General features: G+C 42.7%; 1 protein-coding gene across 14 annotated transcripts in view; it reads right to left on the reverse strand.

The window, feature by feature from the left end:
- Positions 1-17,111, reverse strand: part of Dnah9 (dynein, axonemal, heavy chain 9) — a 367,182-nt gene that overhangs the window by 255,630 nt on the left and 94,441 nt on the right. For all 14 annotated transcript variants that reach the window (XR_005490291.2, XR_005490292.2, XR_005490293.2 and 11 more), the window contains one exon: positions 1,257-2,127. Coding sequence is in view for 11 of the 14 variants with exons in the window: in NM_001427097.1 (NP_001414026.1) it covers positions 1,257-2,127 (871 nt within the window). In the remaining 3 variants the exon portion in view is untranslated. The remainder of the gene's footprint in view (positions 1-1,256; positions 2,128-17,111) is intronic.

Genomic DNA, 17,111 nt, shown 5'->3' on the forward strand with positions numbered 1-17,111 from the left:
TTTGACTGAGAATAAAAAGGTATCAAGGTGACAGGGGGTATGGAAAATACCTGGCGTAAATGTTCAAATGAAAAGAGCCAGTCAGAAAACTCTAATTATTCCTGAAGCAATTATGTAAAAACTATGTGTGTACATGCAGAAATGTTGGGAAATAGACATAATGGATGAAAATACTTACTAGTTAGGGTGTAATGCGACTAATTCCTTTCTTTATGTTTTTAATAGGAGGGAAATGCAGGCATTTACAGGCTGTGTGCACAAACCTGTGGCACTATCCAGAGACCCAGTTCTTTAATGTTTTTCATAAAGGGTTCTCACAATCCTCTTAAACTCTCTCACAAAGTCTGTGCCTATGTCCTTGCCCTTTCTAATTAAGCCTATTCTTCGTCAGGTGCTGGTGTTTAGGATAAATAAAGTCTGGAATTGGCTTCATTACAAGCACCCTACAGAATTGTTCCCTGTTAGTTTCCATTGTGAATGTCACCCTTTAAGCCACCTTATTGCACTAGTCTGTGTCAATAGATGTGATGGAGAATGGCAGTGTTGGGTGGCATCATGTGCTTTAAGTTCTTAATAAGGCCGGGACAACTGGTGACATTTTAGAATCAAACTAATTTGTCAGCAAAGAACTAGCTGTACTGAATGGATACAGAAGTCTAGGGCAAAAAGGGAGGAATTAGAGTTCTCTGAGATAGAGGTGGATAATGACACATTAATTAGGGCTAATGAGAAGGGGAAGGTAATGATGGCCGCATATATTTTAGGGAAATCTGTTGTTAGTCTTGAGCAGAGAGCTGGTATCTGGCATGGTTGTGCCAATTAAAGGTTTGCAGCATGGTTCATTGGCTGGGGAGGATGATCTTGAACTTCCTGAGAACAAGATTCAATTTCTTTGACTACTTGTCTTATAAGCCCTATATGCATTGACCCATAAAGAGTCATTCCCAAGCCACAGCTGCTAGTCTTCTATCTCATTTCTTATGAGTACTTGAGAGAGAGAGACAGAGAGAGAGAGAGAGAGAGAGAGAGAGAGAGAGAGAGAGAGAACGAACACAAACTAAATCACTCCTTTCTCTTCCTCATGTAAAGGCAACTTGTTGCTAACATATTACCATTTTTCTTTTTTTGCTGGTGGGCCAGATTAGTGTTTGTAGGAGGTACCATGAAGTGCAGAGAAAGGAACCCTGACATTATTGGGATGGCCTTCCATTGACATGGACCAGAGACTAGGTAGCATAGGATTCCCTGATTATTACCTGGGGTAGCTGAGCACGGATGTCTTCCGAGCCAATGAATATGCTCTCCAGGTGAGACCAGGTACGCTGCACCTCAAACCAGATAGAGATGACCGAGTCAGCCGTGGACAGCTTCTTCTGCCAGCTTGACACTTCTTCCAGGAAGAAAGCAACATACTTGGACATCATCAGGTTCTGAAGTTGCACCTGATTGTCCTCCAGGACCTCAATGAGGTCCTCATCTGACTGCAGCAAGGGTATGTGGGTTCGCGCATGGGTCTCATACTGGAACTCCATGCTGGCCCAGGTAGTCTGCAATTCCTTTAAGGTCTTCTCCATACTCATCTCTTTGACTGCTCTGTCCACAATGTCCCGGACCTCATCCTCAAAGTGGTGGAGCTGAAGCTGCAGGAGGTGAGCTAGGGTGGTGTCCCGATCCATGGTGAAATTCACCCCTGTGGCCTGCATCAGTTGCCTCCAGTGCCGTTCCCGGATGGCAGGATTCTGCAGCTCAGCCACGGCCCTCAGGGAGGTCAGAGTGTTCAGTACTGTGCTTTCCAGGCCTGTGAATGCATCCCAGGTTCTGAACTCCTTATCTAGGTTGCGGATTTGCCGGGCGAACTGCTTGCACTCTGAGTCCATGGCTTCCACACTGATATTCCTCCAGCTGGTGGCCTCCCAGGCTTGGATACTGGAAGTCACCATTCCAATGGTGTCCCAGAGTTCCTTTAGCTGACAGGCCTCCTTTCTGCACTGCCTCAGCTGCTTGTAGTCAGGAACATTGACTTCAAACAAATCAGCTGACTTGGAGATGGTTGCCATGGTCGATTCCATGTGCTGGATCTCCATGTGCCAGACATCTAGCATTTGATGTGGATTGATACTATCAAACCTAGAAAGCACAACACATTCCCTTGGTAAACATAGCACACGGGGCTTAACTCCTAGAATCACTAAGGTAGCATCTGCTGAAATGTTTAGTACCCACAGCAGAGCAAAGGCTCCTTACATGAATTCTCATCCCAGACTGAATGGAGTTGGGTAATCACTAAAGGAAGAACTATTCAAGAACATCAGAGAAAATGCAGGGTAGGGTAGCACATGTCTCTAGTTCTTACCTTTCGAAGAGTGAGGCAGGAAGATCTTGAGCTTGGGATCAGTGTGGGCTTTATAGTGAAAACCTCTCAAAAGCCAAACACAATTATAAAAGAGCAATGACCTGCTTAGATCTTTTACCAAATCCAAGAAGATAAAAATAGACCTGTCATCTTGTACTTCTTCAAACTTAACCTCAGGGTCCCTATCCAGGCCCTCATTAGACTGGTCTGCTTTTGTCTGCTACAGGGTCAGTGCTCTCAGTCGTGCCTGTTTGTTAGGACTTTCTAGAAGCTGCAAGTTTCCTGTGCACAAACATCTCCCAGATCACTTAAAGCAGTGTCCTTACTAGGGTTACTATTGTTCTAATGAAACACCATGACCAAAGCAAGTTGAGAAGGAGAGTTATATTAGATTATACTGTCAGATCACAGTCCATCACGGAAGGAAGTCAGGACAGGAAATGAAGTAAGACTGGAACTAGGAAGCAGGAGCTGATACAGAGGCTATAGTAGGGCGCTGCTTATTGAATTGCTCCTCCTGGTTTGCTCAGCCTGCATTTTTATAAAACCCAGGAGCAAAAATCCCAGCGGTAACATCACTCACAATGGGCTGATCCCTCCTCCATCAACCACTAATTAAGAAAATGCTCTACAGGCTTGCTTGCCTACAGCTCATCTTACAGGGCCATTTTTCTCAACTGAGGTCCCCTCCTCTCTGATGATGATAGCTTGTGTTAAATTGACATAAATCACAGCACAACTGAACCCTTATCAACTTGAAACACAAACACATCTCTGTTAAGCCACAACCTTTCCTTTGATGTTTATCCCCAAGACCATACAAAAGACATCACAATATAAAACATCTTACAAAATTAAAATGTCCCACATTGTTAAAAATTCCAACTTTAAAAGTTGCCTCCTAACCCCCTACCCCCAGCAACTGCAGATTTCCATTCATTCTCCTGGCCCTCTGGGTCTCTTTCTTGTCTCTCTCCACACCAGATCCTGCCTGCCATGTCCCTCCCTCCACCTCCCCTTCAAGTTACTCCCCTCCCTCTGCCTCCTATGGCTATTTTGTTTCATGTTCTAAGTGTGATTCAAGCACCCTCACTTGGACCTTCCTTCTTGTTTAACTTCTTTGGGTCAGTGGGGTTTAGCATAGGTATTCTATACTTTATGGTTAATATCCACTTATCATTGAGTACATATCATGCATATCCTTTTGGGTCTGGGTTACCTCACTCAGAATAGTATTTTCTAGTTCTATCCATTTGTCTGCACACTTTTATGATGTCCTTGTTTTAAATAGCTGAATAATATTCCACTGGACTTCCTATTCTCAAGGAAGTCCCAGAGACCTGGGATAGGGAAGACTCCCAGGAGTCAGTGCATGTGACTTAAGCCAAGATATCAAACAGTGGGAACATGGAACTTGAAGAGGCCATTTCCTGTAGCCAGGCAGGGCTCCAGTGGGAGGATAAGAAACAAACCCACTCACAAAATCTTTCACCCCAAATTTGTCCTGTCTAAAGGAAATGCAGGGGCAAAGAAGGAGCAGTGACCGAAGGAATGGCCATCCAGTAACTGGCCCACTTTGAAGCCTATCCCACGGATAAGCCCCAGTTCCTGACATTATTAATAATACTCTGTTATCCTTGCAGGCAGGAGCCTAGCATAACTGTCCTCTGAGAGGCTCTACCCAGCAGCAGCCTGAAACAAATGCAGATACCCACAGCCAAATACTGGACTGAGGTTGGGGACTCTTATGAAAGAGTTGGGAGAAGGATTGAGTGTCCTGAAGGGGATGAGAACCCCACAGGAAGACCAACAGAGTCAACTAACCTGAACTCCTGGGAGCTCTCAGAAACTATGAGCCACCAACCAGAGAGCATACATGGGCTGGACCAAGGCCACCGGCACTTAGTTAGCAGATGTGCTGCTCGGTCTCCATGGCTGCCCTGTCTGGCCTCAGTAGGAGAGGATGAGACTAATATGGCAAAGACTTGATGTTCTAGGGTGGGGAGATATCTGGGTGGGGGGGAATCTACCCTCTCAGAGAAGAAGGGGACAGGAAATAGCGTCTGAAAAGAGCAACAAACAGTTGCCTCTTTTAAAGTATTTAGTCTTCTTTAAAATGCAGTCTCTGTAAAACTCTAAACCCCCTTTTTTTTGAAGTTCAAGGTCTCTTAACTGTGGGCTCCTGTAAGACTGAAAATTAATGAACTACTTTCTTACTTCAAGAGGGAATAACCCCAGCATGTTCTCAATCCAACCTTCACACCTTCAACACCAGCACCACCTGAGTGAATTTTACCAAGTTCAGCTGCCAGCATGAGGTGTGACCTTGGCTGCCTCTGGAACACAGCTTCTGTGTCCTAATCCAGAGGAAACACTTCCCAGAAGATTTCACCTCAGTGATGACAGTCTCTTGTCAATCATATATGATTCTTCAGTCCCAGTGGACCAGCATCCATTGTTCCAGCAAAATAAAGGTTTCACTTTAGTGGTTCTGGTCTCTTGTCAACCACAGCTCATCCTTCAGCTCCAGCTGACCAGATACCACAGTTCCTCACCCAAAAGGCCCAGGAGAGTGATCACTTGCCTTTGGAACTTCACAAGCCAGGCCTCTGTTGTCTGCACTGCTCTCAACATTCTTATCTTCTAGCTCCTACAGAGCAGCCAATACTCAATGGCTTTTCTGACCCAAAGTTCTAAAGTCTGTCCAAAATCCCCTTAAAAATACCATGGTCAGGCCTGTTGCAGCAACACTCCACTCTTCTGGTGCTGATTTCAGTCTTAGGGTTGCTATTGCTTTGATGAAACACCATGGCCAATCACAAGCTGTGGAGGAACGGGTTCCTTTGGCTATGCTTCCACATTGTCATCCACCACTGAAGTAAGCCAGACAAAACCTCAAGCAAGGTTTGAACCTGGAGGCAGAAATGATGCAGAGGCCATGGGGGAGTGCTGCTTACTGCTTTGCTCACCATGGCTTGCTCAGCTTGCTTTCTTATATAACCCAGAAGCAATAGCCCACAGACAGTACCACTCACAATGGGCTGAGCCCTCCCCTATCAATCACTAATTAAGAAAATGCTCTACAGATTTGCCTACAACCAGATCTTACGGAGACATTTTCTCAATTGAGATTTCCTCCTCTTAGATGACTATACCTTTGCCAAGTTGATATAAATCTAGTACGGTCAGACTCATCACAGGGTCCAGGACATAGCAGTGTTCAATCTTGCTGCAGTGACTCTGGTGTGCTAAGGCAATGTTCACGTCCACAGAAAAGCTCCTACCTATAGCTCGTATCGGCACCAGCATCAGCACCAGCATCTATGTTAGATCTCACCAGCATCAGCAGTGGTATTTGACTTTAATAGGAACCACTGTCATTAACAATAAAACTGAGTTTAAAGCCCTAAATAATTTGTCCTTTTTTTTCACTGCCTCAATCTCAGCTTCAGGTTTTCCCAAGCCCTTCTCCTTAGCTACCCCAATCTCCCCCATTCTCTGGCCTGGTACCTCCTGGCAGCCTCTAATTCTGCACTTGACTTCCTTAAGCGTAATACCTAGCTTTATTTCCTTACTTCACTTTTGTCCCTTTCTGCTGATTGCTGAAAGCACATACTCAGTTGGAAATGGCTCCTGATCCTTGAGTGTCAACCCTTTGCACTTCTGCCCCGCAAGGCATGCTTCAGGGCATAACCCTTCCTCAACAGAAAAGCTTCCTGTGTAGAGGAGCTCACAGAGCAGACATGCAGTCCGGAGCATGGAGGACCTGAGTTTCAAAGGGCCTCAGCGTTTCCTTTTCTCATCTCCTGTTATCTTTCTTCTCCACTCCCAAGCTTAGGCTCTGTTCTGTGTGTTTAGGTAGATATTTGGGGTCCATGACTTAATAGAGAATGAATACCTTCTTCCACACTCTGGACAGGGCCATAGAGGCTACTCAGGGAAATGATTAATGGATACAAGAGAATAGAGAACTGGCTGTTTCCTGCTATTACTGCATATGAGTGTTTACTGACAGGATATGGAAGGGTGAAATGGGGAATAGGTTGACATGGGGACTCTATTTCATGAACTGTTCCTTCTTCCAGTTATCCAGAAATATTTGCCAGTTGGAAAGGCAGCCTAATTAAAGCCGTTGACCTGAACTACTGCTTACTCACTACAGTAGTGAGGAGTACAGTAATAAAACACACACACACACACACACACACACACACACACACACACACACACACACACACACTTACCATTACATTAGTGCCAGCTTAGCCAGGACACACATTCTGCCTGCTGCCCATCTGCTCCTTCTGAATCAGTTTTGGCTTGTGGGCTATGGCTACCATGAGGTGTGGCTGAATGCTATGCACAGATCAGGGCCAACCTTTTGCATAGAACTTTGGGGGTAGTTTTCAGAGGTGGAAACAGTATTCTTTCTTAGTTTTCCCTGACTTCTCTACAACAAGCAGTAGATAAGGGACTAAATGGAAAAACATAGAATTGTCTTTGTGACAAGTGTTTCAGCAAGAACAATCACCAAGACACAAAGAGTTCTGCTTTTCTTTCTTTCAGAAATGGACTGTTGATATATGTCAACTCTACTTTCTCAGGAGTCTACAGTAAACTTAGAGTGTGAATTTGACTATTTGGTGTGAGAATAAGATTTATTAAATGAAAGAACATAAACCCCAATTAATTTATTATGGTGCACAATAGAGGAAGAAGTTACTAGACAAGATGTGAGTTGGGGGCATTTGCAGGACACAGAAGGTCATAATGTGCTACTCTCTTCCCACATCACAGAAACAGCCAGAAACCAACAATGGTTATTTAACTGTGTTTTTGGCATGATTTTGTTTGTTGTTTAAACAAAATTTGTGGAAGATCTTTTCCTATATTTGCTCATACAAGTACATCACTTTTGAGTAAGCTTAGAAGGAATCTCTGCATATAAGAACCAGTAGTAATATCAAACATTTAGAATAAATTAGGCATGGTAGCACATGCCTATAATCCCACCACTCAGGAGGCTGAGGCAGGAAGATGGCAAGGTCCACACTGTACTATATAATGAGACTCTATCTCAAAAAACATTCCTTTATAACAACTTAAGATAGCCATAAACCTTACCCATGTGCCAACAATGAAGCATTTTTCAATCTAGAGAAAGAAATGAATTTAAGGACAATAAACTCAGAGAGAGGAAGGGCAGAGTGGGTCTTTGAAACTGAAGTAAAGATGTAACGAGTATCTTAAACTGATGGAGAAACTTCTGCATAAATAAAAGTACAATCATGTATTGGAAATATGTTGCTCAAATATGAGTCCATAAAGAGGAGGGTCTGTTCTGACTCTTGGGAAGCTAGCCACAGCCGAAAAATGCTGACTACAGAGAGCATGGCGTCTTTATGCAGGATGAAGAATGGTGTATACTGCATAATACTCTACCAGCACACAAACTGGGTGTGTCCACCTTGAACTGTGATCTCCAGTCCTGCACACTCTGCGCTGGCCCATCTCAGGACCAATATCTACCCATTTGTCCAATCTAAAAGATGAAGTATCCCATATTTCCCCCCTGTTCCTGTTGATTACCCAGTTTCTCAAGTCCAGTTTGGACACTGCTTCAGTTCAGGCCTTAGCACTTTGACTCATGGCTGTTATAATGTCTCAGCTGAGACCTGGTCTTCAGTTTGTCCTGCTCTGTGTGAAAGTGGGAGTTATATTACAGAAAAATTTCTAGTATCTTATGCTTTAATGTATGTCTTTTATTCTACAGTGGCAAAAAGGCAGTACTCATGGAGTAGCACTAGAATTTTGAATGTGCATTTTATTTTCCTTTAAGGCTAGAAATAGGCTTGAAGTTCAATCCTCTGTCACGATGCTAGAGAGCAGGTACCAGAAAACCAGACATGTAATCGTGAAGGGCAGAACTGACCTTTTGGCCGTACTATGCTCTTAGCTGTGGTGTTTGGTAGGTCAGGTATGTCGAATATCGTCACAACAAAGCCCACTGTGCAGCTAAAAGGCTGTGCTTCCACATGCTGACTCTTCAGACTGGGTCATCTGGACCTCTCTGTCTACCCTCATGTCCCAACTCCTGCATTTCAGATGTGCTCAGTCTGAGCCTTATACTTTCAGCCATTGTGCCTTCTTGTCCATGTATTCTTTCTATAGAACATCAACGCTATCCATCTTGATTATTAATCCCAAGTGGAATTTACTTGCCGTTGAATCAATAAACACCCAGGATGTGTGAGCAGTTTCAGTTAAGGATGGTAGCAAGAACATGTCTCATTTCTTGTTTTTGAAATTATCCCTAAGGCTATAATTTGTTGATGTCAGGGGACGTATGTTTCTGAAAAATTCTAGTGCTTTTACTCTTAGCTAACTCCACTGTTGAGGCCAACTCTCATGTGCTCTATGGAAGCCTAAATCACACAAGCAAGTCAGGTTAACTGGTAAGTCAGGCAAGCTAAACCAATAATGTATCTTTGTGTTAGCATTTTGCTATGTCTCTGGTACTAATTTAACAACCAATATGGCTCTTTTCTCTAGTGCTGGAAATGACAATAGGTATTTTGCAAGCAGAATCCATGGCCTCTTCTTCCCTAATGCTCCTGTGTCAGGCCATTAGGACACTTTATTCTGTCTTGTTGCTGCTGTGCACAGCTTCTAATGGAGGGCATCCTCGGGTCAGATTTGCCAGCTCTTCACAGAACCTGGAGGCCAGTTGAAAGCTCTACCAGTCTCTCTGTGAGTTGTTACTCATAGGATAGACTTCTAGGCTATGAAAAGACCTTGTGTTACCTTGGCCTTGAAAAGGTAGGGAGAGTACTTACCATGGTGGCACCATTCTTTACAGTCAGGAAACATGTACTGAAGGGCAAAGACTGACAGAAGCAGGGAACATTGATTTCAGTGCAATTTGTCATAGATTGAAAAGGCAGTGAAGGGTCCTTGAATTTAAATATGACAGTTTAGTCAATTATTGTAAAGAGTGGAAACTCAGCTAGGAAATGCTGAGCTGTCTTAGAAGAACTAAAGGAAGAAGAAACATTTGACTTGGGCACGAAGAGGGAATCTAAATTTCAGAAGCCCAACTTTGTGCAGCACCTGTCAGATGGCAAGGGCCTAATGAGACACTCATTTTCTTCTTCTTCTCAAAGACAAGAACATTAGAATCTGAGCATAGCCCACTACAGGGACAGAAACATGTATTGTCAGAGAATGCAGCAGGCTCTGGAGATCTACAAAGAATCAAGATGTATAGGGACAAGAGCACAGTTGGCTACGCATTTTACACACTCACACGCACCAAAGGAAGAAACAAAACAAAACATCACAGGAGTTGATGCCTGCTAAGCTTCCCTTTGGCAAGAGCCCCAAGATTCTGGAAGAGAAATACATCAAAATTTCAGCAGCATTTGGTTTCTCCAACTATTGCGAGAGTTCTTTTGGAAAGCATTCTCTTCCAAAGATTCATCTGCATGTGAAATTAACAGATGTGAATTTAGAAAGCCAGCTAAGATAACACCATCATGGCAGGCAACAGGAAGGAGTGCTGAAAAGGAGGAAAATCACAGACAGAAAGAAAATAAAATAGCCCAGCAGCTGAACAATACACACATGCTACCTACGCATGAGCGATGACTACCACCATTCTGATGAACCCACAAAAGGACACCATAATTGGTTCCTGTCAACCAGTCACTGACTGTGAAGAGATATTTCTGTAAGCATCTATGGATTAATTTGAAGGATTTTTAAGTAGACAGTTGACACAAAGGCTTGTATATGGCTTCCATTGACAGGATAGTGATGAACACTGACCTCTTGCAAATCTCCCCCCACCCCACCCATTTGTGTTGCCGGCTTGCATCTGAGTTCAATTTAGAACTTTTAATGTATACACAAAGGAAGGCCCAAAAGATATGCCTTGCACTGTGAAAGAATGGTCACCTGATGTGTTCCACAAACACTCTTAGCAACAAACCTTTCTCTTTTTTTCTCATTGCAATCATTTTTCTTTTTTATTAAATAGTTTATGTGTTTACATCTCAAATGTTATCCCCTTTCCCAGCTCCTATTCTCCCATTTTCCCTCCCCATACTTCTATGAGGATGCTCTCCCTCCTACTCCCTACTTTCAACTCAACACCCTAGCATTCATCTACACTGGGGAAACGAGCCTTCACAGGACCAATGGCTTCTCCTCCTCTTGATGCCTCTGCTACATATGCTGCTGAGGCAATGGGTCCCTCCATGTGTACTCTTTGGTTGGTGGTTTAGTGCATGGGAGTTCTGGGTGGCTGATATTGTTGCTATTCCCATGGGGTTGCAAACCCCTTCAGCTCCTTCAGTCCTTTCTAACTCCTCCACTGGAGCTCCCATGCAGAGTCTGATGGTTAGCTGCAAGCATCCTCATCTGCATCAGTAAGGATCTGAGAGCAGAGCTCTCTCAGAGGACATTGATATCAGGCTCCTGTCAGCAAGTACTTCTTGGTATTCACAACAGTGATTTGGTTTGGTGGCTTCCTATGGGAAGGATCACAAGAGGAGGCAGTCTGTGAATGGCCTTTCCTTCAGTCTCTGCTCCTATCTTTGTCCCTGTATTTCCTCCCATGAGCCTTTGGTTCCCCCTTCTAAGAAGAACTGACATATCCGCACTTTGGTTGTACTTCTTGAGCTTCATATGTTTTGTGAATTGTATCTTGGGTATTCCGAGCTTTGGGGCTAATATCCACTTATCAGTGAATGCATATCATGTGTGTTCTTTTGTGACTGGGTTACTTGGGTTTCTAGTTCCATCCATTTGCCTAAGAATTTGATGAAGTCATTGCTTTAATAGCAGAGTAGTACTCCATTGTATAAATGTACCACATTTTTTATATCCATTCCACTGATGAAGGACATCTGGGTTTTTTCTAGCTTCTGGCTATTACATAAGGCTTCTATGAACATAGTGGAGCATGTGTCCTTGTTATATGTTGGAGCATCTTTTGGGTGTATGCCCAGAAGTGGTATAGCTGGGTCCTCAAGTAGCACTGTGTCTAATTTTCTGGGGAACCATTAGACTGATTTCAAGAGTCATTGTATGAGATTGCAATCCTACCAGCAATGGAGGAGTGTTCCTCTTTCTCCACAACCTCACCAGCATCTGCTGTCGCCGGAGTTTTTGATCTTAGCCCTTCTGACTGGTGTGAGGTAGAATCTCAGGGTTGTTTTGATTTGCATTTCCCTGATGACCGAGGATGTTGAACATTTTTTTAGGTGCTTCTTGGACATTCGATATTTCTCAGTTGATAATCTTTCTGTTTAGCTCTGTGCCCAATTTTTAAATAGGATTATTTGGTTCTCTGAAGTCTAACTTCTGCAGTTCTTTGTATACATTGGATAGTAGCCTTCTATGGGATGTAGGATTGGTAAAGACATTTTCCCAATTTGTTGGTTGCCATTTTGTTGAATTGACAGTGTCCTTTGCCTTACAGAAGCTTTGCAATTTTACGAGGTCCCATTTGTCAATTTTTGATCTTAGAGCATAAGCTATTGGCATTCTGTTCAGGAAATTTCCCCTGTGTCCATGTGGTTGAGGCTCTACCCCAATTTCTGTTCTATTAGTTTGAGTGTATCTGGTTTGATGTAGAGGTCCTTGATCTACTTGGACTAGAGCTTTGTACAAGGAGATAAGAATGGACCAATTGACCGGGAGGCCCAAACCCGTGGATCCCAGCCCACAGCAGCTCTCTGCTCCAAAACCCCGTGGGAGAGAGACCTCAACGCCTGGTCAGGTGGGCACTCCTGAGGCTGCAGAGCAGAAGAGACAACCAACACTGCCCACCCCTGCCCACATCCCTGGCACAAGAGGAAACTGTATACAGCCTCTGGGTTCCTGTGGGGGAGGGCCCAGGAGCGGCAGGACCCCTGCACCTGAGACACCACCGGAACCTGAAGGGACAGACCGGATGAACAGTTCTCTGCACCCAAATCCCGTGGGAGGGAGAGCTAAACCTACAGAGAGGCAGACACGCCTGGGAAACCAGAAGAGACTGCACTCTGCACACATCTCTGACGCCAGAGGAAAACACCAAACGCCATCTGGAACCCTGGTGCACGGAGGCTCCTGGAAAGGGTGGTGCAGATCTTCCTGGTTGCTGCCGCCGCTCAGAGCTCATAGGCAGCACCCCACGAGCAAGCTTGAGCCTCAGGATCACAGGTAAGACCAACTTTTCTGCTGCAAGTGACCTGCCTGGTGAACACCAGACACAGGCCCACAGGAACAGCTGAAGGCCTGTAGATAGGAAAAACTACACGCCCGAAAGCAAAACACTCTGTCCCCATAACTGGCTGAAAGAAAACAGGAAAACAGGTCTACAGCACTCCTGACACACAGGCTTATAGGACAGTCTAGCCACTGTCAGAAATAGCAGAACAAAGTAACACTAGAGATAATCTGATGGCGAGAGGCAAGCGCAGGAACCCAAGCAACAGAAACCAAGACTACATGGCATCATCGGAGCCCAATTCTCCCACCAAAGCAAACACAGAATAGCCAAACACACCAGAAAAGCGAGATCTAGTTTCAAAATCATATTTGATCATGATGCTGGAGGACTTCAAGAAAGACGTGAAGAACTCCCTTAGAGAACAAGTAGAAGCCTACAGAGAGGAATCGCAAAAATCCCTGAAAGAATTCCAGGAAATCATAAATAAACAAGTAGAAGCCCATAGAGAGGAGTCACAAAAATCCCTGAAAGAATTCCAGGAAATCATAAATAAACAAGTAGAAGCCCATAGAGAGGAATCACAAAAATCCCTGAAAGAATTCCTGGAAAACACAATCAAACAGTTGAAGGAATTAAAAATGGAAATAGAAGCAAACAAGAAAGAACACATGGAAACAACCCTGGATATAGAAAACCAAAGGAAGAGACAAGGAGCTGTAGATATGAGCTTCACCAACAGAATACAAGAGATGGAAGAGAGAATCTCAGGAGCAGAAGATTCCAGAGAAATCATTGACTCAACTGTCAAAGATAATGTAAAGCGGAAAAAGCTACTGGTCCAAAACATACAGGAAATCCAGGACTCAATGAGAAGATCAAACCTAAGGATAATAGGTATTGAAGAGAGTGAAGACTCCCAGCTCAAAGGACCAGTAAATATCTTCAACAAAATCATAGAAGAAAACTTCCCTAACCTAAAGAAAGAGATACCTATAGGCATACAAGAAGCCTACAGAACTCCAAATAGATTGGACCAGAAAAGAAACTCCTCCCGTCACATAATAGTCAAAACACCAAACGCACAAAATAAAGAAAGAATATTAAAAGCATTAAGGGAAAAAGGTCAAGTAACATATAAAGGCAGACCTATCAGAATCACACCAGACTTTTCGCCAGAAACTATGAAAGCCAGAAGATCCTGGACAGATGTCATACAGACCCTAAGAGAACACAAATGCCAGCCCAGGTTACTGTATCCTGCAAAACTCTCAATTAACATAGATGGAGAAACCAAGATATTCCATGACAAAACCAAATTTACACAATATCTTTCTACAAATCCAGCACTACAAAGGATAATAAATGGTAAAGCCCAACATAAGGAGGCAAGCTATACCCTAGAAGAAGCAAGAAACTAATCGTCTGGGCAACAAAACAAAGAGAAGAAAAGCACACAAACATAACCTCACATCCAAATATGAATATAACAGGAAGCAATAATCACTATTCCTTAATATCTCTCAACATCAATGGCCTCAACTCCCCAATAAAAAGACATAGATTAAAAAACTAGATACGGAATGAGAACCCTGCATTCTGCTGCCTACAGCAAACACACCTCAGAGACAAAGACAGACACTACCTCAGAGTGAAAGGCTGGAAAACAAATTTCCAAGCAAATGGTCAGAAGAAGCAAGCTGGAGTAGCCATTCTAATATCAAATAAAATCAATTTTCAACTAAAATTCATCAAAAAAGATAAGGAAGGACACTTCATATTCATCAAAGGAAAAATCCACCAAGATGAACTCTCAATCCTAAATATCTATGCCCCAAATACAAGGGCACCTACATACGTAAAAGAAACCTTACTAAAGCTCAAAACACACATTGCACCTCACACAATAATAGTAGGAGACCTTAACACCCACTCTCATCAATGGACAGATCATGGAAACAGAAATTAAACAGAGACATAGACAGACTAAGAGAAGTCATGAGCCAAATGGACTTAACAGATATTTATAGAACATTCTACCCTAAAGCAAAAGGATATACCTTCTTCTCAGCTCCTCATGGTACTTTCTCCAAAATTGACCATATAATTGGTCAAAAAACGGGCCTCAACAGGTACAGAAAGATAGAAATAATCCCATGCATGCTATCAGACCACCACGGCCTAAAACTGGTCTTCAATAACAATAAGGGAAGAATGCCCACATATACGTGGAAATTGAACAATGCTCTACTCAATGATAACCTGGTCAAGGAAGAAATAAAGAAAGAAATTAAAGACTTTTTAGAGTTTAATGAAAATGAAGGTACAACATACCCAAACTTATGGGACACAATGAAAGCTGTGCTAAGAGGAAAACTCATAGCGCTGAGTGCCTGCAGAAAGAAACAGGAAAGAGCATATGTCAGCAGCTTGACAGCACACCTAAAAGCTCTAGAACAAAAAGAAGCAAACACACCCAGGAGGAGTAGAAGGCAAGAAATAATCAAACTCAGAGCTGAAATCAACCAAGTAGAAACAAAAAGGACCATAGAAAGAATCAACAGAACCAAAAGTTGGTTCTTTGAGAAAATCAACAAGATAGATAAACCCTTAGCCAGACTAACGAGAGGACACAGAGAGTGTATCCAAATTAACAAAATCAGAAATGAAAAGGGAGACATAACAACAGATTCAGAGGAAATTCAAAAAGTCCTCAGATCTTACTACAAAAGCCTATATTCAACAAAACTTGAAAATCTGCAGGAAATGGACAATTTCCTAGACAGATACCAGGTACCGAAGTTAAATCAGGAACAGATAAACTAGTTAAACAACCCCACAACTCCTAAGGAAATAGAAGCAGTCATTAAAGGTCTCCCAACCAAAAAGAGCCCAGGTCCAGACGTGTTTAGTGCAGAATTCTATCAGACCTTCATAGAAGACCTCGTACCAATATTATCCAAACTATTCCACAAAATTGAAACAGATGGAGCACTACCGAATTCCTTCTATGAAGCCACAATTACTCTTATACCTAAACCACACAAAGACCCAACAAAGAAAGAGAACTTCAGACCAATTTCCATTATGAATATCGACGCAAAAATACTCAATAAAATTCTGGCAAACCGAATCCAAGAGCACATCAAAACAATCATCCACCATGATCAAGTAGGCTTCATCCCAGGCATGCAGGGATGGTTTAATATACGGAAAACCATCAACGTGATCCATTATATAAACAAACTGAAAGAACAAAACCACATGATCATTTCATTAGATGCTTTCTGAGAAAGCATTTGACAAAATTCAACACCCCTTCATGATAAAAGTCCTGGAAAGAATAGGAATTCAAGGCCCATACCTAAACATAGTAAAAGCCATATACAGCAAACCAGTTGCTAACATTAAACTAAATGGAGAGAAACTTGAAGCAATCCCACTAAAATCAGGGACTAGACAAGGCTGCCCACTCTCTCCCTACTTATTCAATATAGTTCTTGAAGTTCTAGCCAGAGCAATCAGACAACAAAAGGAGGTCAAGGGGATACAGATCGGAAAAGAAGAAGTCAAAATATCACTATTTGCAGATGATATGATAGTATATTTAAGTGATCCCAAAAGTTCCACCAGAGAACTACTAAAGCTGATAAACAACTTCAGCAAAGTGGCTGGGTATAAAATTAACTCAAATAAATCAGTAGCCTTCCTCTACACAAAAGAGAAACAAGCCAAGAACGAAATTAGGGAAACGACACCCTTCATAATAGACCCAAATAATATAAAGTACCTCGGTGTGACTTTAACCAAGCAAGTAAAAGATTTGTACAATAAGAACTTCAAGACTCTGAAGAAAGAAATTGAAGAAGTCCTCAGAAGATGGAAAGATCTCCCATGCTCATGGATTGGCAGGATTAATATAGTAAAAATGGCCATTTTACCAAAAGTGATCTACCGATTCAATGCAATCCCCATCAAAATACCAATCCATTTCCTCAAAGAGTTAGACAGAACAATTTGCAAATTCATCTGGAATAACAAGAAAGCCAGGATAGCTAAAAACTATCCTCAACAATAAAAGGACTTCAGGGGGAATCACTATTCCTGAACTCAAGCAGTATTACAGAGCAATAGTGATAAAAACTGCATGGTATTGGTACAGAGACAGATAGATAGACCAATGGAACAGAATTGAAGACCCAGAAATGAACCCACACATCTATGGTCACTTGATTTTTGACAAAGGAGCCAAAACCATCCAATGGAAAAAAGATAGCATTTTCAGCAAATGGTGCTGGTTCAACTGGAGGTCAACATGTAGAAGAATGCAGATCGATCCATGCTTATCACGCTGTACAAAGCTTAAGTCCAAGTGGATCAAGGACCTCCACATCAAACCAGATACACTCAAACTAACAGAAGAAAAACTAGGGAAGCATCTGGAACACATGGGCACTGGAAAAAATTTCCTGAACAAAACACCAATGGCTTATGCTCTAAGATCAAGAATCGACAAATGGAATCTCATAAAACTGCAAAGCT

Source organism: Rattus norvegicus, chromosome 10 (assembly GCF_036323735.1).
Source record: "Rattus norvegicus strain BN/NHsdMcwi chromosome 10, GRCr8, whole genome shotgun sequence".
NCBI classification, from domain to species: Eukaryota; Metazoa; Chordata; class Mammalia; order Rodentia; family Muridae; genus Rattus; species Rattus norvegicus.